Raw genomic sequence first — 24,076 nt, forward strand, 5'->3', positions numbered from 1 at the left:
CTTATCATGTAAAGATGTAACGTATCTCGTAGGAAATTGAGAATGATGTGGTGTGTTAAGTGCTGCTATCTACAAGTTTAGAAAACTTTAGAATTAAGTTGCATATATTTACAAGTCCGATAATTTCCATAGCTGAAATACCCAACTTTTAACAAAAATTTAATATACAAAATAATAAAGTAAATAAAGTAGGATATGTGCATTGCTTTATACCAAAAGCAGAGTTTTTTAACATATGGACAAAAATGAGAGAGAGAATATGAATGGAATTTGTGTATAAATTGGAGCCAAGTGTTGGCACACACTTATTTAATTGGAGCCAAGTACTACTCCTGGCACACGCCTATTAATTATCTTCCTTTAAACTCTCCCAATACTCACTCACTCACGGATGATCTCAACTTCACGTGATTACTTATATAAGCGTTGACTACATACAGGTACCTCCAAATATCTCACAATTAAGTTCTTTGATTGCTTCTTATTATGGCATTTATGTTTTTTGATTAATAGCATTTATGTTCTATATCTCAAAAGTGTATATATCTCAACTTAAGGACAGTTTCATGTATTATAACGGTGAGAAAGGCTATACATATGTGCTATGGATTAATTAAATCGTCTTGTTAAGAATTGGTTGGTGGATAAAATCCGACCTTAATTATTATCTACGTCCCCTGTTTTTGAATATATATTAAGATCGTTTTTTTTTCCACAAAGATGAATGTTTCTAATTTTCTATGCTAAAATAATGTCTCCTTTCTTAATTTTACACATACCAGTTAAACTCATCATAATATAATTTTGACCATATTAAAAAAGTCAATTATAAGAGTAAAGTTGTATTATATGATATTGCAAATAATTTCATCAAGCGTGTGAAAATCCCAAAATATAGAACTGAGAGAACGGAATGAGTATAAATCATACGACCACGATGCCAGATATATCATATATGTTAGTCGTTAATATCTTCTTTCTTCATTTTTGTTAATGGTGCTGAATATTAATTCATAAAACTTATAAATAAACACAATTTATTATTTATTGTTTCCAAATTAACATGTACTGATTGACACATATTACAACCTCGTGAAATTATAATGACTTCATGTATTAAGTAACAATCTGAACATAATTAACTATATTAGGATATATGTGTCAATTTAAAAAAAAAAATGAATTGGGGAAGTGGTAATGTTGGTAATGAAATAGACGTGGATCGATGCTTTGGGAAAGATGGCCTTATCTTACGGAACAATTACATACACGACACGCACTATATACAAATATGTACTAATCACCTGTGTTGGTCTGTGTTGCCATCTTTTATGTTTTTTTTTATATTTATTTTTCAACTATCGCCTTCCTTTAACTATAATATTTAAATTTAATTTAACAATTACGAGAAAAAACGAAACTTTCAAATTATTAATTGCTATTTAATGATAAAGTCACATTTTCGGCAACTAGTGAATTTCAATTATGTAAAATGTTACTTTTTTAGTGGAAGATATCAACAAAATAAATGAGGATCTAAGGAGAAATTAAAACTCTGTCCCACTATATATGATGAATACAAGTAAGAAAACTTTCGATGAAAAAAGATATATCCTTTCACGGTCAGCTTCAGTACCATTGATTATTATATTTTGTGTTATAGTTCATCAGTACCTGCATATTTTTACTATTTATTTAAGAAATCTTAGAAGATTTAGTTAAGAAGGGTATGACAAAAAGTTATCATGGGATCATTTAATAGATGTTTATTTGTTCCTATTTCCTTAAAATAAAACATATTATTGGCGTCTTTAGTTTGGACGGAAATAAAGAGCATGAAATAGTTAGGGAAGGAAACCTTCTCTTTTTTTTTTGTTTTCATCAAAAGTAGAAGAAATCATACTTTTGTTTTAAAATTAGATACTAAAGATATGCATGCTCATTACGTGTCTATAAATACACATACATTTGTACATACAGTAGTCGCTATATAAATGTTCCCTTTGCTTATTCGATTCTTCGAAAACACTTGCGATATTTTCAGACACGACAAACTAAACAAAGAGACAGTTTGGAAGGAGAAGATCGATGACGGAAACTGGTGATCTCACTTCGGTTCCAACCAGCGTGATCAAGCCGATCCCATTTCTTGTTATCTTCAAAGATTTAACGTAAGTGTGTGTATATTCGTATGAAGTGGTGAATACTAAGAGTAAAAGTGATGCATAACGTCTTTTTTATAAATAAAATTTGCAGGCATGTATTCAGTATGGATGCGATTGGGCGAGAGATACTAAGCATGGCGTTTCCGGCGGCTTTGGCTTTAGCTTCTGATCCAATAGCCTCTCTGATTGACACCGCTTTTATCGGGCGTTTAGGAGCGGTTGAGCTAGCAGCGGTTGGAGTATCCATTGCGATATTCAATCAAGCTTCTAGAATTACGATATTCCCGATTGTGAGCGTCACAACTTCCTTTGTCGCTGAGGAAGACACGATGGAGAAGATGATGAAAGAAGAAGAAGCAAAGAAAGCTAAACTGCAGGTTCATGCAGATACTTTAGCTGTTCAAGATTCCTTGGAAAAAGGCATTGCGTCACCCACAAGTAACAACACCAACCAGCCGCAGCAAACGCCAGGTAAATCCCACAATGGCCAAATTAATACCATCTTTAACATTATGAAGATTTAGATTATGTATTAATTAGCGTTAATCTGCATTTTTTGTTTCTTCATATTTTATAAACTTTTTGCTTATGTTTTTTTTTTTTAACGTTTTCAGATTAACTTTTGCATTTATTATTTGCTTTCACGTTAATGTGGGTATTGGAAACAAAATCTATTTATTCTAAATATAAGCGTACAATGCAAACGGGTTATTTTTCGGTTTATGTTTACACTAAAAAAAAATTTGTTTACACTTGAACATATTTTGAAAAACTAAGCAATGCTTATATTAAAAAAAAATGTAATGAAGTAACTAATTATTTTGTTTTTGTTTTTTGTGGTTGTGAAACTAGCTCCGGTTACAAAGTCAAGCAGCGGATCAAACAAAGCGAATAAAAAAGAAAAGAAGACTATCAAATCGGCATCAACGGCCATGATCATAGGGTTAATCCTGGGCCTTGTGCAAGCTATTGTCTTGATTTTCAGTTCTAAGGTGCTTTTAGGCGTCATGGGAGTGAAACCGGTAAAAGATTATATGTACATAGATAGACATGCACATACAGTATTAATATTGGATTGGACAAAATGTTTTGACTGATTTTTGCGTTGACTTTCGATGATCAGGATTCGGCAGTATTATCACCAGCGCACAAGTTCTTGACCATACGATCATTGGGAGCTCCTGCATTGCTTCTATCGCTTTCAATGCAAGGCATCTTTCGTGGCTTCAAGGACACCAAAACTCCTCTCTATGCTACACGTATGTTACATTTTTGATCATTCTTTTAATTAAATAGCCTTCTTATTATATGATACATATCATGAGTCTAATCTTAACATATTTCATCTTGATGCATGAAACAGTCGTGGATTATATGATACATATTATGAGTCTAATCTAACATATTTCATCTTGATTCATGAAACAGTCGTGGCAGATATTATCAATATCATTCTCGACCCCATTTTCATCTTTGTGCTTCGTCTTGGCGTTAGCGGTGCTGCCATTGCCCATGTCATTTCTCAGTAAGAGAAAGCTCTCAACTTTTTTCACACATGCAAATGTGAAACTGAAATTAATAGACTTGCTCGAATCGGGCCCAACTAGTGGAGTTTTTGTTTTCTCGGAAATTAGTCCACATTTCAGGATCTTCATTCATAGAATTAAAAAAAAAAATAATGTTTTTGTTTTATGTGAAGGTACTTCATGACACTAATATTGTTCATCCGCCTCGCGAAGAAAGTTAACTTGATGCCACCAAACTTCGGAGAGTTGCAGTTCGGAAAGTTCCTTAGAAATGGTAGGGACACATATTCACTAAAGTCTATTTTCCTTACAATGATCAAAGTAAAGTTTACTACAAAAGTAAAAAAAAAAAAATCTAAAGTATTGTGAAAATATTATTATATTTTTCAATTATATATTTGCAGAATTGACAAAAAATACTATTTATTTACATGATAATATTGAAAATATACAGAACTGTGGATGTCTAACAAGTAGTAACATTGTGTGCACAAAAATGAAAGGGTCATTATTGCTGGCGAGGACCATAGCTGTGACGTTTTGTCAGACGTTAGCAGCAGCAATGGCGGCTCGGCTCGGAGCAACACCAATGGCTGCTTTTCAGATCTGCTTACAAGTCTGGTTAACTACTTCTCTCCTCGCCGATGGTCTTGCCGTTGCTGGTCAGGTATAAATCAATGTAATGTATTATTTAACATATCATTTTTGATCAAGTTGTAAATATGGAAATCATCATTTAATTTAATCTTTTTGCAGGCGATTCTGGCTTGTTCTTTTGCCGAGAAGGACTTCAACAAAGTGACTGCTGCTGCATCCCGTGTTCTACAGGTTATGTCTTGATCTACTTTCCTTCTTGTAATGGAACAATACCAATCCCTAGAGATTTTGTTCTTCTCAAATTTCGAAAAATTGTAACTAAAATAGATGAATTTGATATGCAGATGGGTTTTGTGTTAGGCCTTGGACTGTCCGTTTTTGTTGGTCTGGGCCTATACTTTGGTGCCGGAGTATTCTCCAAGGACCCTACCGTTATTCACCTCATCGCCATTGGGATACCGGTACTAATAATACCATTAAATAAACAATAATTATAAATACTAAGTAAATAGATCAACCGACAATGATATCTTATTCTAGTTGAGAAAATTTTTTTGATTAAAAAAAAGAAGAAGATTAACCTCTATAGTAAAAATTACTAATAAGAATTTATGTATATTTATGTGGGAGACATCAGTTTGTAGCAGCAACACAGCCAATAAACTCACTCGCTTTTGTATTGGACGGAGTCAATTTTGGGGCATCTGATTTTGCTTACACTGCATACTCCATGGTACGCACTATTTTCTTTAATTAATATATATATATATATTTTTGGGTTATATGTAATCAAATGATTAATTCTTTTTTTTCGCATGTATTTCTTAAAGTTTGACTCTCTCTTTTGTTTTTTTCGTGAATCAATTGTGATAAATCAGGTAGGAGTTGCGGCCGTAAGCATTGCAGCAATAATATACATGGCAAAATTCAATGGTTTTCTAGGAATATGGATAGCTCTTACGATCTATATGGGCCTCCGAGCTATTACTGGAATTGCCAGGTAATTTAATTGGGCCTTGATGGGTCTTTAATAAAGTGTGTACAGCCCATTATAGTAAAACGCAGCAGTATTGACTCGTGTACTAAATTATGCAGGATAGCAACCGGAACTGGACCATGGAGATACTTGCGTGGACGATCGCCTTTATCTTCCTAGGACTTAGTTATTTTATTAATAACGAGATATATGCATCTTTTTCGTTTTTAGTTTCTATTTCTCGTGTTTTCACATTTTGTTCGAAAGACCGTTATCTTGTTATCTTAACAATTTCGGATAAAATAATTGGACCAAACGTTTATCTTTTAGTGCATCCTGGCTAGACATTTTCTTTGTGGGGATGTTTTGTTAGGCTAGGTGGTTCAAATTGGTCCCGACTTCTCTTTGGTGTTTGATGTTTATGAAAGAAACAAAAAAAAACAGCTGTGCCCGGTGTAATTTGGTATTCCTTAATTAAGAACCAAAATTTAGTTATATTCTTGATTAACCCTAGTATAAAACCTATAAAAAAATTGAAACTTTATAAACAATATCAAAATTGATTCAGTCTAACCAATTCTAAGTTTTAAATCTTAAAAAACAAAAAAACTAAATTTGACTGTAAATCTTGAGTAAGGTTTCGATTTCAGAAAGTCAGAAACCGAAATCATATTCTTTCTCAACTTTATTAGTTTTTTTTATTAGTTTCACTTTTACAAGTGTTTTCTAGAGTTTTTCAACTACTTAAAAGTTTACACTTTTGGGGGGGGGGGGGGGGCGGTTTCAAACTTTACACTTTAATTTAAATTTTCAAGTTCAATAGATTACAGTTTTGTAGCATTTTTAATTATTTAAAGATTTACAAATAAGTTCTTGCTCTAGCTTTTTGAGGTCTTGGTTATTAGAATTGCTCTTCATTTAGCTCAAAACTTCTCATATCACAACATATATTATACCATTAATTAACTTGAAGGCTATAACTTAATTCCAAAAGGAGCAAGCCATACAAAGCAAAGAACCAAGTCCAGGAGCAATCTAACGCCGAAATTAAGAACGCACGATGCAGTCGTGATAGAGCTTAACGGACATGTGTAACCACAACCTCATCAATGACAGGACCACAAAGAGATCCAATATCAGCTTTCTTGGTATGGTAATAACCACTGAAGAAAGTGATTCTAGTTCTTGCCTCGACCGCCTTGAACTTGAAACTCGCCGTCTTAACGTGACCTCCACCGACTGAAGTGTGTGGCACTTTCAGAGTATCTCTGGCTGCAAAAGCTTCAACCATCATGGATCCATGGCAGTCGTTTTTAGCATCTCCAACAACGAAGGAGAGGCTGTAGGTTTGACCTGGTGAAGTTCTAATGACTTGTGCAATGGCACTTTCTTTGCCTGCAACGAGCTCGATGGCGGCTTGTCCAAAGGGGACATTGAAGTACTTGGAGTCAATGAATTTCACTGCCTTGAGTGACTCTATGATCCAACCGGGCAAAGGTGATATGAGATCTTCTTGTTTAGGTGGGAGAAGGACTCCTTGTGTCGAATTCACTAGACGATGAGGTCCTTCTTCGAACCCTCCGTTCTTCACCAAGTTCCCTGTCATTTGTCGGAAATAAACCAATTATGAAACAAAATCATCCACCAACTGATAAAAACCAAAATTGGATCAGACTGGTGTTGTTATTTAGAGTTAAACCTCCAAAAATACGAGACCAACATCTCGAACTAGCCAAATGAGACAATTCATATCACAAATTAATATGATTTCGAATTTCTAAAAACCGATAAAACCGAAAAGTTAAAGCTAAAAGCTAAAGCAAACCAAAGCTTACCTTTGGTGTACATTGGAGGAACAAGCTCTTTGATGGCGACAGCGTCCAACAACGGACCACAAGCGGGATCTTCTTGAACCCCTGGGTTATGGAAAGTAACAGTAACTTCAGAAGTCGTGGGAACGAAAGCCCAAGCGTACACGTCACCTCCGAAGCTGTTGTAAAGTGTCTGAAGCGGCAAGTCACCGGACTGAGGAGGCACAGAGACTCGAAGAACCTCGTCTTGTGCACAAGTTCTCGACGCACCGAACGTGAGTGCGTAGAGAGAACCTGGCTTGACTTTTAATCTCTGAGAGATCGTGGCTTCGTTTCCGAGCCTCACGGCGTGGACCCCATGAGCCACCGGGAAATACATGCCTCCCGGTTGAGGACCGCCGGCGATGTACTCGACGAAACCGGTGGTTTCCCATTCGGGCAAGGCGGTTTTTCCGATTAGAACTGTTTTTTTCATGTCGGTTTTCTTTGGGGGCACCTCGAAGTTCCCATTACGAAGGTATCCTGTAGTTATAAACAGAGAAGAAATCTTAGATCTGCAGACCAAGATCGAATCTTTTACTCCAAATACACTAAAATCTTGATACAGATTCCTAAGCAGAGTAGACCCATCTTCCAAAATCAAGACTTTCAAAAGCAAATGCAGAGAGAGAGAGAGAGATTTACCTTCGTAAGCTGGAGCTCCAAGAGCAGCACCACAGACGATTAGTAAGAGAGGTAGAACAATGGCTTTAGGCACTGCCATTTTCTCTTTTTTTTTTTTTGTTTCTTCCTCAGAGACGAGTAAGTGAGAGAGAAGTCTGGGTCCGAATTTGAGATTGTGAGAGGAAAACGCTCTCGAGATGCTACGACTTTATACAGGAAAAGTGAAAAGAAAGAAGAGCTGAAAGCGAGTTGGGGAAGAGAGAGAGAGAGAGAGAGAGAGAGAGAGGAAATCACGTAGAAAGAGGCAATGGAGATGGACCCCATTGATGCATTTTGTCTGTCTGTCTTGCTGAGCTGAAACCGACTTTCTCCTTAATTCATGCTCTCTAATCTCGTATTGGCACTTGTGCCTTTATTCAGTTTTCCCACGCCCACCAATCCAAGTTTCTTTGATAATTATAGGCTTCCGTTGGTAAATTCGTTTTAGTAATTTAAGAGTTCAATAACGAACTACAATTCTACTCCACATACACATGAACTATTTGCGTTTTAAATACAAACCCGTTTTATAGGTTTACAAATCTCAAGACTTCAACAATGAACAAACCAAGTCGCAGATAGACAGCAACTATAAAACATATGTAGATTAAGTCTAAGTGTATACTAATGAATAATGCCTTTTATAATTACAAAAAGCGTAATTATATTGGTATAAAGCTACTGTCTATTACGCACTTTCAAAAACAGATTATTTTTCAAAAACTATAATTCTTAACAAGATCGTATAAGAAGTGTATAGGATCTCAGGTTTATGCACTGTTTTGATCTTCTTAACGGGAATTGCGGCAGATGCAACTGTAAATTATGGAGCGAGGGAAGGTGTTGTTGGCTGGTTTCAATAATAATAATTGCGATTTAAATGAATTTAATATCCATGACCATACATAAGGGCAAAATAAAAAATCAGAAGCATGTGCAATATTATGACTAGAGGAGGTTATGCTATAGTCAGCGAGCGCATGTGCAATAACACATCACAAAATTACGAGATGTCGTGGGTCCCATTTTCCATCTATTGATGATATTCACTCGACGCCTTAACGCCCATGCGGCCGGTTTTCCTCCACGTTGCAGCAAAGTTATTTTTTTTTTACTTACGAAATGGTTATATCTTCTTTCGTTTGCAATTTCTTTTTCATCAAATTTAATCGTTGTTTGTTGTAAGTTGTTACCCATAAATTAATACGAGCATATCATTACTACACATGTGACTATCGGGACACATTTTATTTTACTTTAGGGCCAGAATATGTTTGAGCCCATCTAAATAGGTGTTTTTTTTTGTTTAATACAAAAAAAGGAACCGAAATCCAGTTACCAAAGAGAAAATGCACAATTTTTTTTTTTTTAATCATTTCCTTTTATATAAAAACGGAAACTAAACGGGCTAGGGCCCAACCGTACATGCAGATAAAAGAAAATGCAGACCCATTTGGCTATGCAAACTCGGTTCTTTAGTATTTTCACTTTCATTGCAAATTTGCAATTTCAAACTTTTAAGAGCATCTCCATCCATGAACCCCTCTTTGGGGTTCATAGGTATTTAATTTAATTTTTGTATTTTTTTTTTTGGGTGATGAACCCTAACCTATTTGATCCCTCCAACCATGAACTCATGTGTGGGGTTTATATGAATAAAATAATAATATTTATTTTTAATTTTGTTATAAATCGAAATAATTCATATTAAATTTAAAAAAAAATAAAAACATAAAACACAGATATATAACATGATATGTTATTTAAAAAAACAAATTATTAAAATTATTAAGAAAATAACAAAATACAAATACTGAAAGTAGAATACATTTAATTGGAAGGGTGAATTGATCCAAATTTTTGCCAAATATTTTCAACCAAATCAGCCTTCAAACGTTGATGAATTCGGTTATCACGAACTTAATTTCTATTCCCGATCAAATTAGAGATATTTGTGGGCATATTTGTTGAATACGTCATATCGACTTCTGAAGTTCTGCTTCCTTCTCCTTGTTGAAATTCAGAAAAATTATATTGAGAGTTGACCGGTCTTTCATCTTCCACTATCATATTGTGTAATATGATACATGCTCTCATAATCTTCCCAATTTTTGCTTTATCCCATATAAGAGCTGGGTTTTTAACAATGGCGAACCTGGCTTGCAAAACTCCGAACGCTCTTTCGACATCTTTTCGTGTTGATTCTTGGCATGTAGCAAATAAAGTGTCTTTTTCACTTTGGGGACCGGAAATAGATTGGATAAATGTTGCCCATTTGGGATAAATACCGTCAGTTAGGTAATATGCCAGATTATACTGATTTCCGTTGACATAGAACCTCACTTTTGGAGCTCGACCTTGTAATATGTCATCAAAAACGGGTGAGCGGTCTAGGACATTAATATCATTTAGAGTACCTGGAGGTCCAAAAAAGGCATGTCAAAACCATAAATCGTATGATGCTACAGCTTCTAAGACAATTGTTGGTTTTCCCGCACCCCGTGTATATTGTCCTTTCCAAGCGGTCGGGCAATTTTTCCACTCCCAATGCATACAATCAATGCTACCAATCATCCCGGGAAATCCACGTTTCTCTCCTTCACGAAGTAGACGTTGAAGATCTTGCCTTGTGGGTCTTCTTAAGTATTCATCCCCGAACAAAGATATTATTCCTTGGGTGAAATGTTCTAAACATGAAATTACAGTACTTTCACCGAGACGTAGATACTCGTCAACTGCGTCAGCCGCAGTACCGTATGCCAACATCCGAATTGCCGCCGTACATTTTTGTAACCCAGAAAGACTTAGTCTTCCAGCAGCATCTCTCTTTTGTTGGAAAAATGGGACTTCATTGGATAGCCGTTCTACAATATGCATGAACAATGTCTTGTTCATCCTAAAACGGCGGCGAAATAAATTGGAAGGATATGTAGGATTTTCGCTGAAGTAATCTTCCCATAATCGGTGATGACCTTGTTCGCGATGTCTTTCAATGTATGCCCTCTTCTTCTTCTTCTTTTGATCGACTTGACGCTCAAGTAAAGAGTAGAACGCGGTGTCAAATTTTTGATCAAAAAGATCATCAAATGCATCATCTAAACTTTCATCATTCTCCTCATTGAAAGGATTGTTGGATGAAGATGCCATTGATAAAAAAATAATGTGCTTGAAGGTTAAAAAAAGATGAATGAGATGGGGAAGAAAGACGTTGAAGAGATTTAGGATATGGTGAAGACTATGGTTTCTTAATACTCTTTATATAGAAAAGGAGATGAAAATTTTGTGGATACAACGACAAGCATAAAATTTTGTGGATACAATTACACGTAAATATATGTGGGTACAAACATATGACAAACCAATAAATCAGAATTTGTGGTGAAAGTTGTATTCCATTATTTGTTCAACTTTGCCAACTTGTGCCAACTTGCGCCAACTACCAAAAGGAGATGGACCCTCCATTCCATTATCCATGATTAGTCACAAAGAAGAGACAAACCACAACCTGTGCAAGACAGAGGCATCAATAAGCAAGACAGAGGCATCAATAAGCTTAAGGAAAAATAAAGTCCAAGTCGGCATACAAGAAAAATCAGAACTACAATCCAATACAACATTCGAACATACAACCAAATTCGGACTTAGTAATCCGAGTTATAAACCACTACAACCATACCATACGAACATAAGAAAAAGAAACATTAAACAAACCTAAACCAACTTAAGCCAAAATCAAAATTTAAAAAAACAATTCATTGAGCAGTTTCTCCTTAACTACCCTTTCTTTCTCTGTTAGTGAATCGGTTCTTAAAACCAAACTATCTAGCAATTTCTGCTTAGATAGCTTATCTTTCATAGCTAAATCATGTTGTTTAATTTCCCACATGGTGACCACATCGGACACCTCTTTGCCATCATCTTTATCTGGTGCACTCCTTTTACCCCTCGCATTCTTCGCAGCCTTCACACCCGGTGGACGAACAACAGAAGAGTCTTCTTCATAACTCTGATGTTGCGATGTTGCAGAAGCTTGTGAGCAGTCATCACCCTTTTTACGTTTTTTGACCTCAGACTCTTTCACCGCTGACAATGAAGACCACTTCTGGTCGTGCCTGAGTTCCCTCCACGCATGCTCCAGCCCAAACTTGAAGCCGTGATCGTTAAGGAAGATTTCATGAGCAGTCTTCATCAAGTCGTTGTCGTTCATCCCACTGCTTTGTTCTTTCAAGGCGGCTTCATAGCAGCCAACAAATTTACATGTCTGGTCGTTGATACGCCCCCACCGTTGCTTGCAATGGCTGACCGTCCTATCTGGAAACGCAGCTAACTGTCGACTGTTGTTGAACCAATCCGTAATGCGCGACCAGAAAGCACCTGCTTTCTGGTCATTCCCGACAATGGGATCTTTGCTGGTGTTCAACCAAGCCGAGATCAACACAATGTCTTCAGTGGGATGCCACTTCCTCTTGGTTGTTTTAGTCTCAGCCGTTACATTTGGGTCGTTGGAGTACTGTGTACTATAGCGTGGGAGTTGGGAGGAAGCAGGCTCAGAACTTGGTGGAAAAGAGAAACTGTTTTCCTCTTGGCTGGTTAAAAGGTTAAGAAAACCTTGGGAGTGAGCATAAGGGTCCGGCGAATCCATCACGAAAGACAAAGCGTGGATTGTACAAAGAATAGGAGAGAAGGAAATAAGATCGGTTGAAGAGTAGGGAATATGAGGAATTGCAGAGAAAGTTTAGATTAAATAAGGGGTTGGTGAAGAGGAGGGAATAAGAAGTTACTTAAAGTTGTTCAGCGGTTTTTATAATGAGTTTTGAAGTGATAAAAGTTTGGTTAGTAATGAATGAAAAGATCTGTTAGCAATGAATGAAAAGATTGCAAAAGTTTTCCGAGAATAGTTTAGGGTTAGTATTAACTAAGCATTAACTAAGCCGAGCTATACAAGTTAGGTTAGTAATGAATGAAAAGCTCTCTTAGCATTAACTAAGCCGAGCTATAGAAGAAGTGATCGATGACAAGAAAGTCTACATCTATAAAACCTAACCACAATTTACCCTAATCCAATCAACCAGCAGTGACAAGTAACTACCTATATTTAATGACAAGCATTAACTACATTTCAAGGTAAAATTTACTAACCTTCCATCGTGGCAAGCTAATCTGCAATTCATTGGGGCTTTTGGATTCATCAAGGGATCGTTTTCATGATAACCTCGCAAAAACATTAAAGAAACAATTGTTAGCAAACTCTTAAATAAATAACAGAGACAAAGAATTTGAAAAGAAGAATTAGCTATCTGCTTCACTCCCTCCTGCCGCCTAACCTGCCAATGAAATCCGAAAGAAGGAAAGAAAGCAGTAACCGAGTTCACCAAGGCAATAACAAAACATACATAGATGCATTAACCATAACGAGTCTTAACAAAGATTGTCTTCCTAATAACAACAACATCCCACATAAATAAGAAAGGAAATAGCTGCTTAACACATAACAACTTATTTCTACTACTTGAACATGTATGAAAGGGCCGCAAATACACGAATCGGCATGATCTGCATGTGCTAACTCATTACTTAAACATACCAAACTCATTACTTAAACTGATTAATGTTACACTAGCTAATCAGCGTTTACTTGAACACCTAGCAATTATCATTAAACTCTTGAACAAGCAATGACACCACTAAACACTTACATAAATCGTATGGTCTCGATTTCAATTTAACACTTACAATTCGTTTTATAACAACAACCACACCATTACGCATCACATGTATAGAATCAAATGCATAAATCAATTTATAGGAAAACCCCTAAAGTTTTATCAAATCGCTGGAAAAAAAAATTCCCAATTGTTGAAACCCTAATTGCAATCAATCATAGATTTCGTTTTCGTTTTCTAACAACAAACCCAATAACCAACGCAGGTCTCGAATCAAACGCAGTAAACGATTTCATTCAAAAACCCTAGATTTTTCATTTCGACAAACCCTAAATTTATCCCCAAATCCCAAATCCCTAATTTCTAACAACAAAATAACAAACAAATAGAAGCACGAGATACACTGAACTTACCTTTGCTTACGAGATCGGCGAATATCGGCTCGAATCACCGGTGACGGCGTTGGGATGGAGATCGGCGTAAATCGCGATGGAGATGCTCGAGAGAGTTTTCGTCTTCTTTTTTTTCGACACAAAATTTTGCAAAGGAAAAAAAAGAAAAACCCTGAATTTTCTCTTTCCACAGAGCGAATGAATTAGCGCCACGTGGCCAGTCATACTGAGTCATACGGACTCAAAAGTATGACTCTAGTCATACGGGTTGAATGAATTTGGACTTATTTAATTAATTTTGAACCCAACAAAATTTAAAGGCCCCACTTGTGAACCTGTGTTAAACCTCGGTTGGAGGTGGTCTAATATCTCCTTCTTGCAATCTTTTTGTTTTGGCATTGCTCTGATTAGCAAGACTTTTGTCAAAAGTTTTGCTTACGGTGGTTTTATGTTTTATGCTTTGCCACCACAACTCTTTAACAGGTTAGGCATTTGGTCTCTTTAATCAGTTTATCTTTGGTTGATTAATAAGAAATTGCATATTTGTAGTTACATCGTTTCTTGTAATTATGCATAATACTATAAATTACAGTAAAAGAATGAAAATAATAATAATTTGATTTCTGACTCTTTCAATAGTTGCAAATCACTCTTTTTAAGGTTTTATAGTAAGTCAGACGTGGAGACTTTTGATTGGAGGATGCAGCAAGGGCTCTGTTTTTATGGGTGCATCTTTAAGCACCGTTGATTAAGATTGAGAGATGAGAAAAGCAAAATCTTATCCTCTCTGCCTCCAAAGTCCAAAACCAAACTCAGAACGCACAAAAGAGCGGAGACCTACCTTCTTCTACACTTATTTTATAATAGAGCGAGAAAGAAAGAAAGAAGGAAGCTACCGATTTCTAACTGTCTGATTAATAATTATAATTGCATAATCGATCCTAAGTTATTACTTAATACAACTAATATTTTATATGAAAAAAAAATAAAAATAAAAAGAGCGAAGCGATCTCTAAAATCAATCAATCTTGGGATTTTTTTTTTTTCCGCTTGGAAGCTGAGGAATAATTGTTTTAGGGGGGGGGGATATATGGCCTTTCACGTAGCTTGCCCAATTACATGGTATCGCTCTCTAATCTCCCCTTTAACGCTTCACTTATCTCTCTCTCTCTATCTCCCTCCGCTTCAATTTTGGTTTGTGCTAATCCCGTCTTTGTCGCAGCCGTCGTCTCTGCTTCTGCTCCCTAGGGTTTTCTCGGGATCTCCGTGGAGCCAATGCGAAAGAGGAGTTTCTGAATGAGGTTAATCGAGTGGAGGATTTACTCATCGATCCATGGGGCTCTTCTAGGGTTCTTAATCAAGGTACGGTTCAGGTTAAGGTTCCTAAGGTCGCTCCTGCTACTCAGACGGCTTCAATTTTGGGGGTTGGAGATGGCTTCATTGATGAAACGGCGGAGGAAGCTTCGGCGCAGAAGAAGCGTGCATCTCTTCAGAGACAAGCCGCCGTTACGGTTGAGGCTGCCGAGGATTACGCTCGGAGGTTTGAATCTGGTGTCAATGAGGTAATATTTTTAGTTTTCTATTGCATTACTCAGTTCTAGTTTTGTTCTTATTTGGTTTATGTTCAGTTCCAAAGTTTAGTTGCCCTCACGAGCTTTCCTTAGCTATTGCATTGATAGTCTTGTTGTTAGGAGGACGATATGAAGAATTCTCACATACAAAAAACTGGGAAATTGTTAAATTTGTTCGTGGACATATACTGCCTAAAAAAAGTCATCCTCTACTTCCAAAGCTGTTTCTGTATTGGCTTTCCTTCAGTTGAGTTTATTATTTTCTATTCTTGTACAGCTTCCTTCAAAAGATCATGCTGGTGAGGAACTAGCTCAGTCTGGCATGAATATAATGTGCAGAATGTGCTTCTTGGGAGAAGGCGAAGGAACTGAGAAAGCAAGGAGGATGCTCTCCTGTAAAGACTGTGGCAAGAAGTACCACAAGAATTGTTTAAAGTCTTGGGCCCAACATCGAGGTACTTCATTCAATGCGTTGCTGTACTTTTCCTGGCTTGCTAAGTCTTCTTTGTCTAATTGCTGTATGTTGCAGATCTATTTCATTGGAGTTCATGGACTTGTCCCTCGTGCCGGGTTTGTGAGGTCAGTACAGTTTCTCATTTTTGATAATTTTTGCATTTGAAGTTTTCTACCCGCTGCCTATCCCTCACTAAGTGATTGATAAAACAGGAACTTTTTTTTGTTTCTTAAGCTAAAAAATTTGTGTAGAAACGACACAGTTCCTCTTTGCTCTTATAAGTCACTATGTGTGCCTAGGTTTTTTTAACTTGCCTCACTGAGTCTTCACATTCCTTAGGTCTGCCGTAGAACAGGAGATCCTAACAAGTTTGTGTTCTGCAAAAGGTGTGATGCTGCTTACCATTGCTATTGCCAACATCCTCCACACAAGGTACTTGACATTGACTGATAGCTTGTTCATGCAATTATCTTTGAAAAAATAAAGTCAATTGGCTTATGTATTTTATCTGGACCGCACAGAATGTAAGTTCTGGGCCATATCTGTGCCCAAAGCATACAAGATGCCACAGCTGTGATTCCACTGTCCCTGGAAACGGCCTAAGTGTCAGGTATACTTCGTAGTCCTTTGCAGGTAGCCATATTAGGGAGTAGGACAAGAATTTCGTTTGGAGTTACGGAATTGCAGAAGGATTGATTTCTTAAAATTCATTGATCAGTTATTCTCTCACTCTTTTCTATTTTTTAAATTTTCTCTTTTTTTTTTCTTTTTAATGTAACAGGTGGTTTTTATCATATACTTGCTGTGATGCTTGTGGCAGATTGTTTGTGAAGGGAAATTATTGCCCTGTATGCTTGAAGGTATTTCTTAAGAAAAATGCGTTTTAGCCCTACCATGGCCTTTATTATTTAGTGCGTGATGCCCTTGGCCAAAACATGCAGTTACTGTTGCATTAACCAAGTTGCTTATCTTCTATAGGTGTATAGGGATTCCGAATCAACACCAATGGTATGCTGCGATATTTGTCAACGCTGGGTGCATTGCCATTGCGATGGAATAAGGTTCTTCATCATCATATGTTATAAATATAGTTATCGCGGTTGCATCTGTGTATTGGGAACTTTAAATATGCAGAGCAAAATGTATTTCAGTTATATTAAATCTGGAATTGTTTGCTTTTGAAAACTGTCATGCAGTGATGAGAAATATCATCAGTTTCAAGTTGATGGAAACCTACAATATAAATGTGCCACATGCCGTGGAGAGTGTTATCAGGTATGCCTGTTCCTTTTGTGAGTAACCTCGCTTCTTAGTCACTCAAATCATTCTTCTTGTTTCTTATTATCTTATAAATAGTTTAATTTGCTGGTGTGTTAATCATATAAGTTTTCTTTTGTTTTCAATTTATGTCTTGCCTCTCAGGTGAAGGATCATCAGGATGCAGTTCAAGAACTTTGGAAGAAAAAAGATGTGGTTGACAAAGAGTTGGTTGCTAGTTTAAGGGCTGCTGCTGGTTTGCCAACAGAGCAAGAAATATTTTCGATATTTCCGTTTTCAGATGATGAAGATAATGGTCCCGTATCTGGGCGCTCATTAAAGCTCTCTATCAAAGGTTTGGTGGAAAAATCCCCGAAGAAAAGCAAGGAGTATGGGAAGAACTCTTTTAACAAAAAACATGCTAGTAAAAAAGGTAATCACACTAAGTTAGAGCCCCAACAGGATTCTGAAGCTCAACAGGAGATTGAATCTCAGAGACGCAGGCTAGGTGGTGCCAAAGTTAACAATGTGGAGTTCCAGATAAATGAACGATCTGATGTTCATTCTTCTGTAGCTGGAATCTGCTCAACACATGAACCGAAGATTGTAAAACACAAGAGGGTTGATGATGTTATGGTGACCGATGAGGAAAAGCCATCAAGAATAGTCAGAATAAAGTGTAGCAAGCCTAATGATTCTGATAGCGAGGATTTCCAAAGGAATGCAGGCGATGAGAAATCTGTAAAGGCAAAGAAGTTGGTCATTAATCTAGGTGCTAGGAAAATAAATGTCAGTGATTCTTCTAAGTCCAATGTTGTATCTCATTTACCGAGGGACAAAGATCAATCGTCGGGCGAAGTAAGAACCTTGAAGATTTCTGGAAGGTTTGGGAAAACTCAATCTGAAGGAAGTAAAGCTACATTTGGGTTGATCACTCAGTTCCCTGCATCTACAAGTGAAGGAAGTCATGTGGATGACAGAACATCCATCTCACCATCTTTACAGAAAGAAGCAAGACCTCTGCTAAAATTTAAACTCAGGAAACCTAATTCGGGAGATCAGACATCTTTGGTTACAACACAGTCTGAGGATGAAAAGCTGAGTACTGCAAAGGGTCAAAGATCAAAGAGAAAGAGACCTTCAAGCTTAGTGGACAAGGCTTCTTTGGAGGAAGACGGTGAAACTACAACACATTCTCATCCAGATAGTTCAAGGAACGATGAGATGATGGATGCTAACTGGATTTTGAAGAAGTTGGGTAGAGATTCAATAGGAAAGAGAGTCGAAGTTCATGGATCTCAAAACTCATGGTAAGTTTGATCTTCTTAACTTTCTCTTGTTTTTGGCGTGCATTTTGTATTAAAATCCGACGTTTAAAACTAATAACACATTTCTTGTTAAAGGAATAAAGGAACAGTGACAGACGTTATTGGAGACACGTCCACACTGTCAGTTTCTCTAGATGATGGAAGCATCAAGACATTGGAACTTGGAAAGAACAGAATCCGCTTCATACCGCAGAAGCAAAAGAGGTCGAGGAGTTGATTAGAGTAATTGGACCATCAAGAGCAGCGTTTTAGTCACCAACTTTCTGTGTGTGAGCCACATGAAGAAGATTTGAGTGTTGAGGTATTTCACGCGTCTGGGTGGTGATTATCAGTAAGAAGAACAACACCAAATTTTGTAGATATTACTTGTGATGTTGAAGGTAGGCTATGATGTTGTTAAGGCTCAATTGGTAACTCGCTCATTTGCGCTAGGTCCATACTTTTTGCAGACTCATGTTAACAATTTGTTCAAATTTAAGCATGTATTATGGAATTGTATTATGAGTCTGACTATAAATATAAAATTCTTCAGTTGTACTCTGTTACTAAATGGCAAAATATGGTATTATTATGATCAAAGTGAAATTAAACAGGGGGTGGGGGCAAATCAATAAGAAGCCAAAAGCCAACACAATCATCAGAATCTAAGTCATCTTGAATTGCAAGAAAATGCAAACCTCCACTTGCTTTCTTTGCAGATTCCCAAGCTTCAGCTTCATCGGTGGTAACAGGTGTTTTCTTGTAGGTTGCGTAGACATATCTTGTCGAGATCCCAACAGATAGAATCAAACATCCTTTGGAACTGTCTGCTTCGATCGAACATACCTCAAGCCCATTCATCCAAGCTATAATGACCACGTATATAATAAACTCAGGATCATAAACCACATTACTACAACAACTGAACAACAACTAACTTCTTGAATATGGTTTAGCAAGAAACTACACACTCACCTGCTAGAGGTTTAGCACGTGAAGAAGCAACAGAGAGACCCGGAATCAGTGTGTTCTCATCCACTTCAATGCCAAGCAAATCCAAGTCTAAGCTTGCACCAAACACAAACTTCTCCTCAAAGCATGAGATCTCTTCTCTAACAGCAGAGTAAGGTAATTGAACAAATGCCCATTTCTCCCCAAATAAATTCTCTGGAAGATTCATCGGAAAGGGATTGTCTAAAGATAGAAGAGGCAATGATCCCTTTTGAAAACCGGGATGACGCGTGTACACAGTATCATAACGTTCTTGCAACCACAGAAACAGAGAGAGACACTGCAAATGCAGACTTTGGATTGCTATTATGAACTTGTTCTAATATAGAAGAAAACCTGTAAAACAAAATAAAAACGTTGCTCACCCGTTTACTAGGCACCGCCTTTATGGCAAGCTCTTTGCAAGCTTTTGTGATAATGGTTTGCATCTGTGACCTGCAAAACCATACAAACAAAAAAAACAATTTCAACAATAAGATTACACTTCCATAAATAAAAAACCTTACTTTAAAGTCGGCTTTTCACCTGAAGAAGCGAATCTTCTCAGGGAGGGGAACACCCAAGTCTTGTGTGATGGAAACTATGGCGTCTTTGAGGGTAATACTGTTAATGACATTGTTGGGGAAGTATTTGGTCACTTGAAGCGAGAGTGAAGCATCGCAAACCACAAGCTCCCAAATCTTTTTCCCTCTGGAATCGAGGATTGGCCTCGAGCAGAAATCCAATTCCCACTCTTTTATGCTCTCTGCATCGGTTTCCGGATCCAGATAACTCAGCTCCGACGTTGGATCATCTTCATCTACTTCATTTCCCTCCTCCTGTTTGATGACTGTCTCTTCTTTTGTAATCGACAGTGAACTCTCGGGTAAGGATCTTGAGACGAAACGGCCGCGTTTCGACAGGGCTTCGGAGGAGAAGAGAGGGGTTTTGATGGGTTTCGGAAAAGAAGAGGATCTAGGGATTCTGGGAAGTGAAGGTGTCTGGATTCGAGAGGTGTTGAAACCCAGCGTCGCCATTGAAGGAGGAAGCTTTAGGAAGAATAGAAGAAGAGTGGATGATGTTGCGGAAATGATTTATCCTTTTCGGTTGGTCCTTCCTCAGCCACATTTCTTTAAGAGAAGGAAATTTGAATAATATTTTCTCATTTGCAGTATAATTCAAGAAAAAATATTTAATAGACTTTTTTTTTGTGTTGTCGTCAATATATATAAAAAGACAACAAAACAGAGCTTAATTTGAAGAAACAGAGTTCATATAATTGATCATGAGAAATTGTATTGAGCTACTGGCGAGACGAGTTTCAGCGATACCTCAACACTCGCTTCCTTCTAGCTTCCATATTCTTCATCATTTCTGCTCATCTTTTTCTGCTTCACCCAGTTCCAAGCTATTCATCGGAGGTTCGAATGACTTCTAGTATGGTCGCACATTTACATGCATACATGAAAAATGATGATTTTGAAACCCGTATGCAGGATTGTCCTGGTCTGTGGATGAGCAATCGCTCAAAGACGCGTTCTCTTCCTTTGGGGAGGTTTCAGAAGGTAAGCATTTCGATCGTTATCTTTAAACTCCTCCAAGTGTTCGATGAAATGTCTGAGTGAACCTTTGTCTTGGACTTCTGTGTATATATGGGATTTATCTGGTCTTTTGTTTTAGTTTATTAATGAGTTTATAGAAGCTTGAAGAGCTCTTACTCTCTCACCTTGAAGCCATTGCCTGACAATGAAGAGCTTGAGTTACAATGAAGTTCGACTTAGATTCCTTAATGTGTAAAATATATTTGTTTTCAGTTAGGATCGCGTACGACAAAGAGAGTGGTAGATCAAGAGGATTCGGTTTTGTTGATTTTGCAGAGGAGGACGATGCTCTATCTGCAAAACATGCCATGGATGGAAAGGTAAAAACCAAAAAAAAAAAGGATTTGTTTTGCTATCACTATGAATGGTGTTCTCAAGTGATTTCTTTGTTGCAGGGATTATTGGGTCGGCCAATGAGAATAGGTTTTGCCCTTGAAAGGGTGCGTGGTGGTCCTGTGGTTGTTCCGCGTTTTGGGAAACCCAAGAGTGACAGAGAGAGGGTCTTCAAGTGATGTATTCATCTCATAGAGATCTTTCATGACTCTTAACCAAATGACAATAGTCTGCATTGTTGTATACGCTCATGGTTGGGTCTTTGGTTTAGTTGTGGTATAGTTTCTAAAAGGGATTATATGATATCAAAATTTGTAGTTGTGAAAGAATTTGATTTGATATATAAATTTGGAGAATTGATAGATTGAGTCTTTGAGATATAGATTTTACACAGAGAAGAAGAGTGGCTTATGACTTGTTCTAAACAGCTAATCAATCGTGTGCTGAATTTGGATGCACCAAGGATTGAGGAAGACATTGGGTTTATGGATGGTGAAGAAGAACAAAGAATAGGAATTTTGGGGAAGAGATCCAATCAAGGTTTGTTTTCAGGTCATTGGCATCGGTTTACTCTCTAAAAAGGATCTGAAAAGAATAAAGGCTTGACGGGGACGGTGTAGAGGCACTTCATGACCAGCTCCTGCTACTGTCACTAGTGTAAGCCCTTTGTACACTTGACTCCATCCACCAACCTACAAATTACAATACAGTGTCATTCCTGCTTCTACATAGATATTAACTTTGAGGAATCTCTATTTGTCTCACCTTGCCATGATCGTACCAAGGGTACCAGTTCGTGATGGTTGCCAGCTTCAGTGCATCTATAGAGTATCGGGTTGCAGTTACAGGAACCACTGCATCTGTATCTCCACTGCATATTATGTAGGAAGATTGATCAAGCAACCTTCATTTGCAATTAAGAGAAACATCACAAAACGTTTTAGGAAAGTTACAAAATTGGTACCTGAAGACCCATATTTTGAGACCTGCAGTAATCAGTTCCCTGTATATTGGTAGCATAGAAACAGGGGAATCTCTCCAATAGCTTCCTACAATGTCACTGCAAGAGACCAAAAAACCCAAAATTTTAAATTAGAGTATGTATATAGATACAATCAGAAGTAGAAATATTCTAGACCTGCATGATTTCCAAGGGTAAGGTAAGCGAGTGACATTTGCGTGTAGAGCCTTCTGAACTTCCACGCGGTTAAAGTACACATTTGAATACCTCTCTGTACAAGGATCATATGCTCTTGACATCCATGGCTGAGTTTTGAATATAAAGTGCATCATTAGCCCATATAAACAAACATAAAGGACCAAATCCGAAATGCTTTCTGATGTATGAAACTTACATAGCGACCCCTTAAGAAACTCTTAAGTTGTACAGTATTGTTACACGGTTTGGTGAAAATGCTATATGGATCGATATTTCCTTGCTCTAATTCCGCATTTCTCAGAGCTACCATACACTGCAGTGAAGGGTGCAGAGATGATACAGAGTAGCACGCGGTCTTTAGTTGGTGATAAGTGGAATCAGATATGAGACCGTGATTCCACCAATATTCGAACGTTCCTATATAATCGTGGTAGTCATCTGTAACAGCATTTCCCACCTGAATAAGCAGAGTATTTAAAAATTCCAAAAGTTTACAATCTTGTAAGAAAGTCGATATTTTTTTTTCAGTCTTTACCATAAAACCTTTAAGGTTTAAAGCCGGGTTCTTGAAGCCCTTGTTTCTTTCATGGACAAGTTTAGACAACTGAGGAACAAAATGACCTGTCCAAGAGAGAGATTCAAGACTAAGCATCAGCCATTTCTGAAGATGAAGAGAGCTTGAAGGTAGAGATTGAAACCTGCATAGCTTTCTCCAACAATGTAAAAATCCCTATGCTTGTATTGTGGAAACCTCTCCAACCAGTTGACAAGAAATCTATATGCATCTTCAGCTGCAGATTCATTAAGACAAGACATGAGTCAAGCTCAATAGAGCCTGAAAAACAAGGTAGCAAATGCCGAGAGACCATAGAGAATCAAAGAGTTGTACCAGTTCTCTGATCACCGGTTGTGTAAAGATCTGAAGTTGTGTTTGTATATGAGAAACCAACTCCAGCTGGAGACTCCAAGAAAAGCAGGTTCGCCACTGAAAAGAGAAAAGAGAACAAATCTGAATCGGGATTGTGAAGAAGAAGAGCAATCCATGGACAGAATTAGAATGATTGTTTACATTTATTCCAAGCATAAAGTTTGGGATGAAGAGTTTTCCCATCAGACCCAACACGAAAAGGTCCAATTTCTTCAGCAGCACCATAAGCAACAGAGGAACAACCTGGACCTCCATTGAGCCACAGAACCAAAGGTCTAGACTTTGGGTCACGGGTCGCTGGAGACTCGACCAGCCAGTAGAACAAAGCCCTTCCACGTTCTTCATTCACAGTGATGTAACCTGAGTACTGTCTGAAATCGACATTGCTAGGTTGTCCAGGTAACTCACTGATCCTGTCTCTCTTTTGTTCTTCCACATAAGAAGATGCACCACATGAAGAAATTGTGAGTAAGAGAGAGATTAGAAGAAGAGAGCAATCCATGAAATCAGATCTAAGAGAGCTAGATCTGGAACAATGGATTCCTCACGATGTGGAGGTTTCTCATAGAGCGAGTGTGAGATACATATTTTAATTTTCACAAAGTCAAACTTACAGTTACTTAACAGAACAATGCACTACTGAC

The 24,076-nt window shown here is 37.4% G+C and overlaps 7 protein-coding genes and 1 pseudogene across 8 annotated transcripts; 3 read left to right on the top strand and 5 right to left on the bottom strand.

Annotated features, from left to right (window-relative positions):
- The first annotated feature begins 307 nt into the window (after nucleotides 1–307).
- Nucleotides 308–5,716, top strand: LOC18024732 (protein DETOXIFICATION 43). Its single transcript, XM_006407706.2, has 13 exons — nucleotides 308–440; nucleotides 2,045–2,171; nucleotides 2,257–2,636; nucleotides 3,018–3,187; nucleotides 3,289–3,424; nucleotides 3,594–3,690; nucleotides 3,865–3,965; nucleotides 4,195–4,358; nucleotides 4,448–4,519; nucleotides 4,633–4,749; nucleotides 4,926–5,021; nucleotides 5,167–5,288; nucleotides 5,384–5,716. Exons 2-13 carry the CDS (start codon nucleotides 2,089–2,091, stop codon nucleotides 5,442–5,444), a joined length of 1,599 nt encoding a protein of 532 aa, XP_006407769.1. The 5' UTR covers nucleotides 308–440; nucleotides 2,045–2,088; the 3' UTR covers nucleotides 5,445–5,716.
- A 484-nt stretch (nucleotides 5,717–6,200) lies between these two features.
- On the bottom strand, nucleotides 6,201–7,911 carry LOC18024733. The gene is made up of 3 exons (XM_006407707.2): nucleotides 7,760–7,911; nucleotides 7,100–7,597; nucleotides 6,201–6,863 (listed from the first exon to the last, which is right to left on the bottom strand). Exons 1-3 carry the CDS (start codon nucleotides 7,836–7,838, stop codon nucleotides 6,343–6,345), a joined length of 1,098 nt encoding a protein of 365 aa, XP_006407770.1. The 5' UTR covers nucleotides 7,839–7,911; the 3' UTR covers nucleotides 6,201–6,342.
- A 1,696-nt stretch (nucleotides 7,912–9,607) lies between these two features.
- On the bottom strand, nucleotides 9,608–10,924 carry LOC112088950 (annotated as a pseudogene).
- A 451-nt stretch (nucleotides 10,925–11,375) lies between these two features.
- On the bottom strand, nucleotides 11,376–12,419 carry LOC112088951 (glutathione S-transferase T3-like). Its single transcript, XM_024159514.1, has 2 exons — nucleotides 11,556–12,419; nucleotides 11,376–11,441 (listed from the first exon to the last, which is right to left on the bottom strand). Exons 1-2 carry the CDS (start codon nucleotides 12,417–12,419, stop codon nucleotides 11,376–11,378), a joined length of 930 nt encoding a protein of 309 aa, XP_024015282.1.
- Nucleotides 12,420–14,875: 2,456 nt separating this feature from the next.
- Nucleotides 14,876–18,981, top strand: LOC18024734. The gene is made up of 11 exons (XM_006407708.2): nucleotides 14,876–14,954; nucleotides 15,055–15,394; nucleotides 15,681–15,858; nucleotides 15,933–15,982; nucleotides 16,197–16,289; nucleotides 16,379–16,467; nucleotides 16,639–16,717; nucleotides 16,836–16,918; nucleotides 17,054–17,132; nucleotides 17,280–18,424; nucleotides 18,518–18,981. The coding sequence occupies exons 1-11, from the start codon at nucleotides 14,923–14,925 to the stop codon at nucleotides 18,657–18,659; spliced, it is 2,310 nt and encodes a 769-aa protein (XP_006407771.1). The 5' UTR covers nucleotides 14,876–14,922; the 3' UTR covers nucleotides 18,660–18,981.
- A 7-nt stretch (nucleotides 18,982–18,988) lies between these two features.
- On the bottom strand, nucleotides 18,989–20,523 carry LOC18024735 (protein TAB2 homolog, chloroplastic). The gene is made up of 4 exons (XM_006407709.2): nucleotides 19,958–20,523; nucleotides 19,798–19,867; nucleotides 19,397–19,712; nucleotides 18,989–19,287 (listed from the first exon to the last, which is right to left on the bottom strand). Exons 1-4 carry the CDS (start codon nucleotides 20,446–20,448, stop codon nucleotides 19,028–19,030), a joined length of 1,137 nt encoding a protein of 378 aa, XP_006407772.1. The 5' UTR covers nucleotides 20,449–20,523; the 3' UTR covers nucleotides 18,989–19,027.
- A 99-nt stretch (nucleotides 20,524–20,622) lies between these two features.
- LOC18024736 (glycine-rich RNA-binding protein 4, mitochondrial) lies at nucleotides 20,623–21,707 on the top strand. The gene is made up of 4 exons (XM_024159143.1): nucleotides 20,623–20,832; nucleotides 20,908–20,976; nucleotides 21,226–21,332; nucleotides 21,408–21,707. Exons 1-4 carry the CDS (start codon nucleotides 20,697–20,699, stop codon nucleotides 21,522–21,524), a joined length of 429 nt encoding a protein of 142 aa, XP_024014911.1. The 5' UTR covers nucleotides 20,623–20,696; the 3' UTR covers nucleotides 21,525–21,707.
- LOC18024738 (serine carboxypeptidase-like 27) lies at nucleotides 21,664–24,022 on the bottom strand. Of its 2 annotated transcripts, none has more exons than XM_024159141.1 (9): nucleotides 23,574–24,022; nucleotides 23,394–23,489; nucleotides 23,203–23,295; nucleotides 23,048–23,125; nucleotides 22,701–22,942; nucleotides 22,484–22,611; nucleotides 22,310–22,405; nucleotides 22,111–22,216; nucleotides 21,664–22,037 (listed from the first exon to the last, which is right to left on the bottom strand). In XM_024159141.1, the coding sequence occupies exons 1-9, from the start codon at nucleotides 23,932–23,934 to the stop codon at nucleotides 21,894–21,896; spliced, it is 1,344 nt and encodes a 447-aa protein (XP_024014909.1). In that variant the 5' UTR covers nucleotides 23,935–24,022; the 3' UTR covers nucleotides 21,664–21,893. The 2 variants fall into 2 exon arrangements, with proteins under 2 accessions (XP_024014909.1, XP_006407773.1); XM_006407710.2 differs by having other exon boundaries at nucleotides 22,701–22,961; nucleotides 23,040–23,125.
- Between the last annotated feature and the right edge of the window lie 54 nt (nucleotides 24,023–24,076).

Source organism: Eutrema salsugineum, unplaced genomic scaffold (assembly GCF_000478725.1).
Source record: "Eutrema salsugineum unplaced genomic scaffold, Eutsalg1_0 scaffold_13, whole genome shotgun sequence".
In the NCBI taxonomy this organism is placed as follows: Eukaryota; Viridiplantae; Streptophyta; class Magnoliopsida; order Brassicales; family Brassicaceae; genus Eutrema; species Eutrema salsugineum.

Excerpts from the sequence above, each read along its gene's own strand:
- LOC18024732 (XM_006407706.2), top strand. The coding sequence starts at position 2,089 with ATGACGGAAACTGGTGATCTCACTTCGGTTCCAACCAGCGTGATCAAG. Across the intron at positions 3,966-4,194 it reads CGGAAAGTTCCTTAGAAATG|GGTCATTATTGCTGGCGAGG; the intron begins GTAGGGACACAT and ends CAAAAATGAAAG. Across the intron at positions 4,359-4,447 it reads GTCTTGCCGTTGCTGGTCAG|GCGATTCTGGCTTGTTCTTT; the intron begins GTATAAATCAAT and ends ATCTTTTTGCAG.
- LOC18024736 (XM_024159143.1), top strand. The coding sequence starts at position 20,697 with ATGAGAAATTGTATTGAGCTACTGGCGAGACGAGTTTCAGCGATACCT. Across the intron at positions 20,977-21,225 it reads CTTTGGGGAGGTTTCAGAAG|TTAGGATCGCGTACGACAAA; the intron begins GTAAGCATTTCG and ends ATTTGTTTTCAG. Across the intron at positions 21,333-21,407 it reads AACATGCCATGGATGGAAAG|GGATTATTGGGTCGGCCAAT; the intron begins GTAAAAACCAAA and ends TCTTTGTTGCAG.
- LOC18024735 (XM_006407709.2), bottom strand. The coding sequence starts at position 20,448 with ATGGCGACGCTGGGTTTCAACACCTCTCGAATCCAGACACCTTCACTT. Across the intron at positions 19,868-19,957 it reads GAGAAGATTCGCTTCTTCAG|GTCACAGATGCAAACCATTA; the intron begins GTGAAAAGCCGA and ends ATGGTTTTGCAG. Across the intron at positions 19,288-19,396 it reads ACGTGCTAAACCTCTAGCAG|CTTGGATGAATGGGCTTGAG; the intron begins GTGAGTGTGTAG and ends TGGTCATTATAG.
- LOC112088951 (XM_024159514.1), bottom strand. The coding sequence starts at position 12,419 with ATGGATTCGCCGGACCCTTATGCTCACTCCCAAGGTTTTCTTAACCTT. Across the intron at positions 11,442-11,555 it reads CACTAACAGAGAAAGAAAGG|TGGTTTATAACTCGGATTAC; the intron begins GTAGTTAAGGAG and ends GTATGGTTGTAG.
- LOC18024734 (XM_006407708.2), top strand. The coding sequence starts at position 14,923 with ATGGCCTTTCACGTAGCTTGCCCAATTACATG. Across the intron at positions 15,859-15,932 it reads GTCTTGGGCCCAACATCGAG|ATCTATTTCATTGGAGTTCA; the intron begins GTACTTCATTCA and ends TGTATGTTGCAG. Across the intron at positions 16,290-16,378 it reads GCCAACATCCTCCACACAAG|AATGTAAGTTCTGGGCCATA; the intron begins GTACTTGACATT and ends TGGACCGCACAG.
- LOC18024733 (XM_006407707.2), bottom strand. The coding sequence starts at position 7,838 with ATGGCAGTGCCTAAAGCCATTGTTCTACCTCTCTTACTAATCGTCTGT. Across the intron at positions 7,598-7,759 it reads TGGAGCTCCAGCTTACGAAG|GATACCTTCGTAATGGGAAC; the intron begins GTAAATCTCTCT and ends TTATAACTACAG. Across the intron at positions 6,864-7,099 it reads TCCTCCAATGTACACCAAAG|GGAACTTGGTGAAGAACGGA; the intron begins GTAAGCTTTGGT and ends GACAAATGACAG.
- LOC18024738 (XM_006407710.2), bottom strand. The coding sequence starts at position 23,934 with ATGGATTGCTCTCTTCTTCTAATCTCTCTCTTACTCACAATTTCTTCA. Across the intron at positions 23,126-23,202 it reads TGTTGGAGAAAGCTATGCAG|GTCATTTTGTTCCTCAGTTG; the intron begins GTTTCAATCTCT and ends TCTCTTGGACAG. Across the intron at positions 22,038-22,110 it reads CTTGGTACGATCATGGCAAG|GTTGGTGGATGGAGTCAAGT; the intron begins GTGAGACAAATA and ends TGTAATTTGTAG.